We start from the raw sequence: 10,047 nt of genomic DNA, 5'->3' as shown, positions 1-10,047 counted from the left end.
ACTTTGATAAAGAATATCTCTTTGGTTTTGAGACTTTAGTCTTTGCAACTTCAGGGATCTTATCTATTCACGATCAGCTTGTAACACTGCAAAGAGAAAGGAAAACTTGAATCGCATCATATGACCCCTTTAAAGGATACACATTTTTCAGTAAAATATCTGAGAAACAGGAGACTACTGTTTCCAGTTGCTCTCCAAATTAGTCTCATGGCTGTTTATGAAAGGGCTTTGAGATTTTGTAGATCCTTCTTTTTTTGTAGATCTTTCTTTCTACTAGCTGACAGAAAGCTGGTTAGAAAAAGTTTTCTAGGAAAGAGCAGCCTGCATAGTGAATAGAGAAGTGGACTGCAAATTCAGCGGAGGAGACATGCGATCACTCTGTGTTCAAATAATAATGCAATCCCTTGTTTTGTAAATGGTTTCGCAGAATTGCATCTTATGATAATGTAAACACAACAAAAGAGATTTTGAAAAATGGTTCAAGGTTTGCTTGTTTTGAACACCATTGACTTTCATTGCATGAACACAAACAGTCAAAACATTCTTCAAAGTATCTCTTTCTGTCTTCCACAGAAGAAAGTAAGTCGTAAAGGTTTAGAACATAATGAATTTGTATCATTTTAACTACACACAGGTGATCTGAAATACAACAGGAAGTGGAGTAAGGAGTCACCTGTCATTTTCAGAGTCACAGCATTGCTTCGAAGATCTTTGTCCTTTTTCTTGCACCAGAAAGTGGCTCTTTCTGCCTCCTTTAATTCTGCAAATATAACAGCTCTGTTCATCTTCTCATCAACATCGAGTCCTAGACTGAAGGTGCTCACTCCCTTCAACACAAAACAAGCCCAGTCCTTCAGATCATCGTCCGCCTGCAGCACCAGGTTTCTTCCATCTCCTTTGGTCATCACAGCACCTCCTACAGATGGAGAGAGCTGAGCGAGAGGCTCCAGCTCTGAGAGAGAGAGAGAAATCATGAGAAACAGCAGGTGGAATAGATGATCATGAACATTTAGGATGGTGTTCATACCCAGTACAGTCAGTGGGTACGGGTCACTCTTTGATCCGGCCTGCTCACATTCATATATCCCATTGTTTTCTGGTGTTACTGCAATAAGAAGCATTGAATAATCCTCGTGTGGTTGTACTTTTCCGTTAATAAGCCATTTTGTTGGTTTACTCCCTCCTTTATGGTTACAGATCAGAGTGACGTCATCTCCAACATACACCTGTGGGAACTTCGGCCGGAGAGACACTGAGAGAAAGAAAACAGACATATAAGACACAAATCTTCTGTAAAGGCAGGTTGTCTGATTACTATCATGAAATATGAATGATTGACTGATTGACCATAACTGAAAACTAGTGATTTAGTGCTGTCTGCTCTACAAAAAAAGATGACTGGAGTAATGGAGAAGTTTGCTTTCTTTAATTCAGTTCTTTATATGTGTGTATTTATGAATTAAATAAATACACAAGTTATTTTTTTGAAATTATGCATTTTTAATTATGCATTTATTTATTTATAAAGTCATAGTTTCAGCCCTTTTTCTGATTTAAATTCTTACTGAATGTTTTGGGCTGCTTCTGTGTAAATGCATGTCGAGTTTAGTTTTTGACTGTCTCTAATTGAGGTGAAATGTGCCACAAGTGATCAGGGATCTTGATGCTGCTGGTTTCTAACATTGGGATTCTTTAGAAGGATCCGTAGATCTTAAATTCATCTGGTCTCGTCTCTGTTGTTCATTGATTATTTTGTAGGAGTCGGGCTGTTCAGTCTATAGCCTTGCTGCGGCCACGGCAGAAATGACTTTGGACCAGTTTGCAAGCTCATTATAAATGACCCTCTGTGAGGTACTTATTATACGCAATACATTTTAAACACATGACATTAGAAATATCTGATGTTCTGCACTAAAGTTCTGGAAATATCCACTCGGTTTTTGCTCAACACTGCGTTCATAATAGATTTAATGTGATTAAATGTGTTTTTTTTTGAAGATCAAGCAGAGCTGATCATCTTTAATGGTCTTTACCACATGTATTGTTTCAGTTGATTTGATCATGTGCACAGTCTGTAGACGTGTGTGTTTAATGAAATGTGTGTATTTACCTGTTGGTTTCTCTCCCTCGCCTTCCCTTATGAGAGCCAAAAACACTGTGGAATAAAAAGATTATTTAAAATAAGATGATTTCTGTACTAAGAATCTACAGCTTTTATTTTGATTTGCAGCTGCAAATGAGACGACCACACCCAGTCAGTTTTGGGTCTGTAATGACTTCACTGTCCAGGCGCATTTTCAGCGCTGTGGACCAGAACAGAACACCTGAGATGTCATTTCAAATGTATTTCTGTACATCTGTGTTTAACTACATATCTCTCTGGAAGACTTATTCTGATTGGTCAATTGCAACTTACATTGGTGAAATATTCCTGAATGATGACTAATAATAATATTAATATTTATTTTAAAACAAAAAAACAATTAATCACCCAACAAACTTAATGACATATTTTGCTTTCTTCGTAGCACAGTATATATTATATACTATATGTGACCCTGGAGCACAAAAGCAGTCTTAAGTCACTGGGGTATATTTGTAGCAATGGCCAAAAATACATTGTATGGGTCAAAATTATAGTTTTTTTCTTTTATGCCAAAAATCATTAGGATATTAAGTAAAGATCATGTTCCATGAAGATATTTTATAAATTCCCTACCGTAAATATATCAGAACTTAATTTTTGATTAGTAATATGCATTGCTAATAACTTAATTTGGACAACTTTAAAGGCGATTTTCTCAATATTTTGATTTTTTTTGCACCCTCAGATTCCAGATTTTCAAATAGTTGTATCTCGGCCAAATATTGTCCTATCCTAACAAAGCCTAACAAAGCTTTCCATACATTAATAGAAAGCTTATTTATTCAGCTTTCAGATGATGTATAAATCTCAATTTCGAAAAATTGACCCTTATGACTGGTTTTGTGCTCCAGGGTCACATATATTATATATTTATAATCTTAAAAAGCCCAAGCAGGACACCGGCAAAGAATAAGGATCGCTTTTTATTTCTCCTCTTTCCTACTGCTTGTTTCACTTCTGGTCGCTTTGGATAAAAGCGTCTGCTAAATGACTGAAAGTAAAGTAAAGTAAAGTAAAGTAAGTAAAAAAAAATAGGAATGAACTGTCAATAGTGTGCATCATGAAAGTTTGTAAATGATGCTAAATATTGAGTACAAGTACCACAACTATTTGAAAGTGGTTTTTGCATACATTCAAAAACATCGTTGCATCTAAAAATTGTTTGTGGCACTGTAATGAAAATCTGTGTAACAGCATTGTCATATTAGTGCAACTTAAGCATAGCCAAAAATAATATAATTCATATTTTCTGTGAGTTTTGCCCTGAAATTGGATAATTTGTGGAAAATTGTCAACATTTATCATCATTTAATGTCAATATATTAATCAGACAAACAAAGCTTGTTAAGTATTTTGCCTCTTGAGTTGAGTGAAAGCTACAAACTGACTTAAAGTAAACTTCAGCTTTAATGTAGCAAAGAGCAAGAGTTTGTCAAAATGTCCAGACATGGATTACACAGAATCTGACAATAAGATGATGCTGAGCTCTTGTGTTTTACCTGATAGTAACAGCAGAGACCTCATGTCCATCAGCCGAGCCGATCTGCGCTGTCTGTCAGAAAGAGAAATATGACCATCTGATGGACAGAAAGATGAGCTGTGTGCAGAAATTTGGGGAAGTGGCGATAAAGTGGTTTATCAGTCTCAATGCATTCGAGCTCAGCTGAGTATGTATGTGAATGTTTCAATTATTTTTGTTTGATCAGGGGTTTTTTTTCTTCTCTTTTATGGTACATATGGCAGCGGCCGCCGCACCCCTCAGTCACACTGAGTGTGTGTTTAACAGCTCATTTCAGCTGTGTGTTTGTGTTCAAGCATGCAGCGCTGCTTTCCATTTGCAATTTGGTTGTTATCAGGCTTTGCTATTTACAGAATGTGTGAAGTCATGGTATGTAGATGGTGAGTGATGAAGAACTGAGCGGCTCACACCCCAAATGAAGCATTAAAGAAAGACTCACTTATTTTAGTTATTGTATTATTTATTAATATAAATACAAATTTTCTTATTAGACCTTTTTCGTTACGATAAAGTTTGTTAAAGCACATTTAATTTGCTGAAAGTTATAAACTATACGGCATCTATTTTTCAGATTACAGTTAATTTCATGCATCATTTTAGAGTGTGCATTCATTTTTAGAGTATTAATATTTTTTTTTAGCAACATTTCTGTTAATGCTCAGATAATATTTAGGATATTCTAGAATATTGTTTTAATGACTATAAAGAATGCAGGTTAAAAATGATATGAATCTACAATTTGTGCATTCCTTGACATATTTAGCATTTATTTATCACTTTTTTTGCCTTAATGTTCATGTTAATGCTCAATGCAGTGTGACATTTATTTTATGGACATACAATTATTACATGTAATCTCTCAAATTAAAGTGAGTTCATTAAATCTGCATGTATAATTATGCATGAATTAACAAAAATACTAGATGCATGTCAAGTATATATTGCAGGCCATACCCATCTGCATCAATTGCAAAAAAAAATATATATATTGCTCAGGAAAGTTCAAATATGTAATTGCAGAATACAACAGAAAGTATCTGTGTGCTGACCTAATATTACACTGGGTTTGTTAAGTGTGTAATTATTATTTTTTTAATTAGTGAAAGATTGTCTAATAAACTATTTGAAATGTTTGCTTCTGTAGTTAAACCTCTGTTCAGCTTGTTCACAGATCCTCGTTAACTGTTTTGTGAATTGTCAGTTTTGGCAAAGCAATTGTTCTTTCCTGTGAAAGCGTTTCATGTCTCAAACAAAATTAACCACACTCTCATTTTCACTAAGTGCTGCTTTTTTTTTTTTGTGCGACATGCAGAAGCTCATTTCCTTAATTTCCTTAATGTGCAGAAGTGGATAAAAGCAGACAAGTGTTGTAAAATGAACACTTACTCAGCCATTCAGATGCATTTGGACTGTCGTAGAGTATGTGGTCTTGATTTTGATTTTAATATGATTAATAAATTCGCATTCGGTCCTTTCTGACAGGAAGTCCCGCAGGTCAGTGGCATCCACTGGAGAGCAAATGTTGACATCTTAACAGATCTCAAACCGACATTAGAAGTGAGTATGTTTGAGAAAATGCACCACAATTCACCTTCAGCAAATGTCACACAAGAATGTCAAACAAATGTGTTGAAGGTATAAGTTCAAAATGTAAATGTGTCTCAGTATTTCCTCCTCTGCAAAATCACATGCATTACTTTAGTGCCAGTAAATGAATATACTGTCCCTCACGTCACATCTGCTGCTGCCGGTTCAGTGTCTTTGACTCATCACAGTCAAAAGATCTCAAGCTATTCTATTCTATTCTATTCTATTCTATTCTATTCTATTCTATTCTATGCTTTCATTTCTAAAAACTTTGGAAGTATTCACAGTTGTTCAAGATTCGTTCCTATTTCTTTTCATTTTGTGCAAGAGGAACTTGCATTACTGTCTGTCTCTGTGTGTGTGTGTGTGTGTGTGTGTGTTACCTTCCTGTGCATTTCCCAGAATACCCAGCAATGGTGTTATTTATGAACAGAAACATGCTTATTAGTCAGCACTTTTTTGTTTTTTGTTAAATATATTTTGTGTTAAACAAATGTATGTGTAATGTTCTGAATGAATTTGGCACAGCTGTACAAACTTTGTGTTTCTTGGTTGCATGTAGGAACATTTTCACATGAAGAGAAAGAACCTGTTCAGAAACAAACGGATGATGCTTTTATAAGGGGCTGAAAAAATGTGCTGGAATCTAGGAGTCATTTTGGCCTCATGAATTCATAGCAGCACTTTTTATGAAACCTGCATAATGCATTGTACTGTAATTATTTGACAATGCCCTATTATGCACATTGTTTTCGTAAGTAATAGTAACAGTTATAATATTCATCTTCTTTACATTTACATATATACATTTAGCAGACAATTTTATCCAAAGTGACTTGAACAAAAGCAATTCGTCACAGATATGTTATTATCTATTCACATAACACACAGTGTTTCAGTAACATATCTGATTATAAAGTGCATTATAAGGCATTACAAATGCATTATAATTTATTAAAAGTAATAATTTATTTTATATGATTATATAATAATTTATTAAAAACAGCCTTTGGTGCTGACATGGCTTAATTGTAATAACCAAGCTGTTTAAATAATTATGAATAGGTTTATAATGCATTATATACAGTATTGATGCTTTATAGTTGCTAAATTATCATTATGGAATTGTGCAGAATATCACATTCATGCCAAATGAAATCCTCATCCATTGTGAAATCTAGACGCATAAACTGAAAGCAAACAGCCTTATCTGTGCTGTAAACTAGTTATGTTGGGAAAGAAAGATTGGGCCATTTCATTGTCTGTGGTAAAGTAATGGTGACATGACGCACACTGTGGTTTTGCAGAGTAATGCATTTTCCTGGAATAACAATGAGTTTTAAAAGAAGTATCACTATTATTATTGCTTAAACCGTAGCTAGAGTTACTGTAGTAATGTGATGTGTTTATTCTTCAGAAATGAATAATTCCTCAAAGCAAGTGTCTTCTTGGCCAGTTTTAAATCTCACATATTTACATTGAAGGAGGAACTCGATCCATAACTATGGTCCTGAACAACTGACTTGGATCTGTAAGCAATCACCTAGCAACTGCATAGCAACGCTTTGACCACCTCAGCATCAAGTCACAGTGAGTTTTGTAAGAAACCTCTCACATGTTCTTCATAAATCTAAAAATATAGTTTATTAACAAGATGACTAAGTGCAATCCAGCTTTGAGAAGTACTTGAATAAATTAATTATGCATCCTTATGCAACGTGATTAATTTATACACAAGATGTTACTGTTTTGGTAGAACAGGATAGCACGTCTATAAGTATATAAGTGGTTTCATCTCTGTCTTCATGTAATGCATCAAATTCATGTTACTAGTTTAAAAACACAGATTCGATCAGCTCTTTGAGAAGATGTTAATGCATTAAATAGTAGAGGAACTGAAGTGTATATCGGCTTCATCGTGGCTCTAATTTAAGGACGCCGAGCTTTGATGTTATAGTGAGAGGACGGGGTGGGACTTGGGTCCGTTTTGAAAGGTCAGAAAACAGGACAGCGGTGGGGAGCAACACACGGCCTAACGCTGGCTACAAACAGGCCACATTCAGTCCTGTTTTGAACTGAAGAAAGACATGTATTAGTAATTAGGCACCAGGACTGTTAGTATTTGACTCCAACACTGTGGCAGACCTACTTACAGATGCCTGAAAATAGAGAAGTACTGAGAAAACCCATGCCGAGGACTCCCTAGAACCAACAACTCACTAGTACTCACTACAACACCACTGCCTCAGTTCACCAAAACTATACTTGTCCAGATAGATATACAGACAGGTAGATCGATATACAGACTGATGGGTGGATGGATAGATAGATAGATAGATAGATAGATAGATAGATAGATAGATAGATAGATAGATAGACACACAGACAGACAGACAGACAGATAGATAGATAGATAGATAGATAGAATGTTTAATTGATGATTGTTTAATTGTTGCATTTGTAAAGTGCGTAAAGTGTTCATTTACATCGTTTCATGCAGTTTTGTTGATAATTTATTCTATAATAATTCTGAAATAAAATAAAACATTAAATGAAAAACTTAAGCTTAAAAAACAAAATAATTTGAAATGTTGTCTTGGTGACTAAATAAGTTTACTATAAGTTGAAGTGCTAAAATTAAAATAATTAATACTATATAAAAATTTTCATTTTTTAATATTTTATTTATTTTTTATCTATGGTTTGCTTTTTTAACAAACAGAAAGAAAAAAGATAAACAAACAAACAACAACAACAAAAAACAACTGAACTGCTTCAGTTGGCAAGCAATTATTGAAAATATTGAAGATAAAAAGTGACAGCTGAATTGCTTTATAAGCCATACAGTATATATATATATATATATATATATATATATATATATATATACTGTATATATTTAATATAAATAACTTATGTCATATAAATTGATCAAACTTAAACCTAATTAAAATAAAAAAATTACATTTAAATATGAAAATATAAAGATAAAAGCTAATTTATAATGTCAATGAATACAATAATATTGTATAAAAAATACTAAATTACACTGGATGGAGCACGAACTCTGTGACTTTAATACATTAGTTAGTAGTTTTAGAGGTTTCATCACATCACCATGAGCATGTGTACTAGTAATAGTGATGCTTAACTAATCAAACAACACTAATAAGGACGAATTTCCAAACAGGCCTGATTTCAAACCACAGACAGACTCTTGTAAAGCAGGCAATGTACTGTAAGTGCCCTATCTTCATCTGTTCCGTCTTTATCTGGTGAAGGCCAATCATTCTCTCTTACCACTTTGTGTCTTATAGGTGTATCTTAAGTGTTTGTTGTCAGTGTCCTGGTACAAACCTTGTGTGTGAAAGACGGCGATAACCTCAGCGTGATGAGGACAGGTGATGATTTCTCTAATTCACCCCAGCACGTCACATGAGCACACGCAGGCAGGCTAATTTCTCCTCTCATTTTTCCATCCATGACCCACTTCTCTTTAAGAGTGTGTGTGTGTGTGTGTGTGAAGATATTTTTCTACATGCACACACACACACACACACACTCAAACACACATATGCATGGATGTCCTGCACATGTGAAACATTTATGTTTTCCTCTGTGGGATTCAGTGGTTTCCAAGCATAACAGATGACTTCTTCCCACAAAGCCACAGAAGATCAGGATGAAACCCAAGCCTCAGATGCGAACCAGTTTGATCTGCTCTTAGCATCCGAGAGACCGCGTGTGTGTATGTGTGTGGAGAGCGAGGCTGGAGGGAGGAGTGTTTGAGTGCATGACAGCGGGAGAGATCAGAAGAGAGATTGTTCCAGTGCTGGAGGTGATCCTGCGTGGATGTAACGCCTGGATGTGCGCGGGGAAACACGCTTATTCTCATTTTTGTGACTGTTTGCTTTGGTTGTGCCTCTCTGGACCCTGTTCTGCCCTGCTGACCACATCTCTGGAGCGAAGCGGCTCTTCTGTGCTGGAATGAGGAAGCTCAGGCTGGACAATCAGGTAATTCCCAGTTGGATAGTGCATCCGATAAGATATAATAGAAACTATTGCATGCATGTGACCCCTGGGATGCTTGAAAGATGACTTTTGGGAAAGTGTTGCAGTTGTGCTGGTGTGCGTTAGCAGGACTGAACTGCAGTAGTTGCATATGCAGCGCTTTTGACTTCAGTGTGTGTTTTGCTGTAAATTGTGCTGATAGTGAGTGGGTGAGTAAGTGTGTGCGGCGTTTTTCTGGTGTGATGGGCCTGCTGAGAGAAAAGATAGGTCAGAGCGCACAGAGAGCATAATTATACACTCTAACACTAATGTAGAAAGTCTGTATAGAGAAAGTGTGAACCGTTCATATGTGTGTGAACAGTTTGAGCTAAATTTGTCGTTCGATTTTACTGCGGTTTTTGCAGTGTGATCTTAAGCTGTGCATGATGTGTTTTCTTGAATAGATGTGTGCTGTGCGCATGATAAACATATGAACTGATAAAACATATACCTCAAATGCAATGTCGCTTTGGATAAAAGCATCTGTCAAATGCATGAGTGTAAATATTTAAACTTATGCTCATATTTGTGCCAGATTTACATTAATGACATTTTGTAACCAAAAGCGAAGTTTGAAGTTGAAGCTGAAAAGCAGTGCAGAAATGTGAATGGTTTTTCAGAGCTGTGGATCTGAGATCATTATTAGTCAGTATGCTTTGAAGTTTGGTGGTCATGTGCAGAGGCGGACAAATATTACTCCATTACAAGTAAAAGTTGTAAAGACAGATTTTTACTTAAGTAAAAG

The 10,047-nt window shown here is 35.5% G+C and overlaps 2 protein-coding genes across 2 annotated transcripts in view; one reads left to right on the top strand and one right to left on the bottom strand.

The window, feature by feature from the left end:
- Window positions 1-3,694, bottom strand: part of LOC107667126 (uncharacterized) — a 7,505-nt gene extending 3,811 nt beyond the window's left edge. Inside the window, exons 1-4 of the mRNA XM_016458722.1 lie at window positions 3,646-3,694; window positions 2,111-2,155; window positions 1,028-1,252; window positions 674-952 (exon numbers count right to left, since the gene is read on the bottom strand). Of these exons, the coding sequence (XP_016314208.1) occupies window positions 674-952; window positions 1,028-1,252; window positions 2,111-2,155; window positions 3,646-3,676 (580 nt within the window). The 5' untranslated portion in view covers window positions 3,677-3,694. The remainder of the gene's footprint in view (window positions 1-673; window positions 953-1,027; window positions 1,253-2,110; window positions 2,156-3,645) is intronic.
- A 5,258-nt stretch (window positions 3,695-8,952) lies between these two features.
- Window positions 8,953-10,047, top strand: part of LOC107667089 (SH3 and multiple ankyrin repeat domains protein 1) — a 61,606-nt gene continuing 60,511 nt past the window's right edge. Inside the window, 1 exon segment of the mRNA XM_074186928.1 lies at window positions 8,953-9,266. The gene's annotated coding sequence lies outside the window, so the exon portion shown is untranslated.

The sequence above is a fragment of the Sinocyclocheilus anshuiensis genome, unplaced genomic scaffold, assembly GCF_001515605.1.
Source record: "Sinocyclocheilus anshuiensis isolate Anshui unplaced genomic scaffold, SAMN03320099.WGS_v1.1 scaffold415, whole genome shotgun sequence".
In the NCBI taxonomy this organism is placed as follows: domain Eukaryota; kingdom Metazoa; phylum Chordata; class Actinopteri; order Cypriniformes; family Cyprinidae; genus Sinocyclocheilus; species Sinocyclocheilus anshuiensis.
The sequence above is the reverse complement of the archived record's forward strand: the minus strand, read 5'-3'. Positions and strand labels throughout refer to the sequence as shown.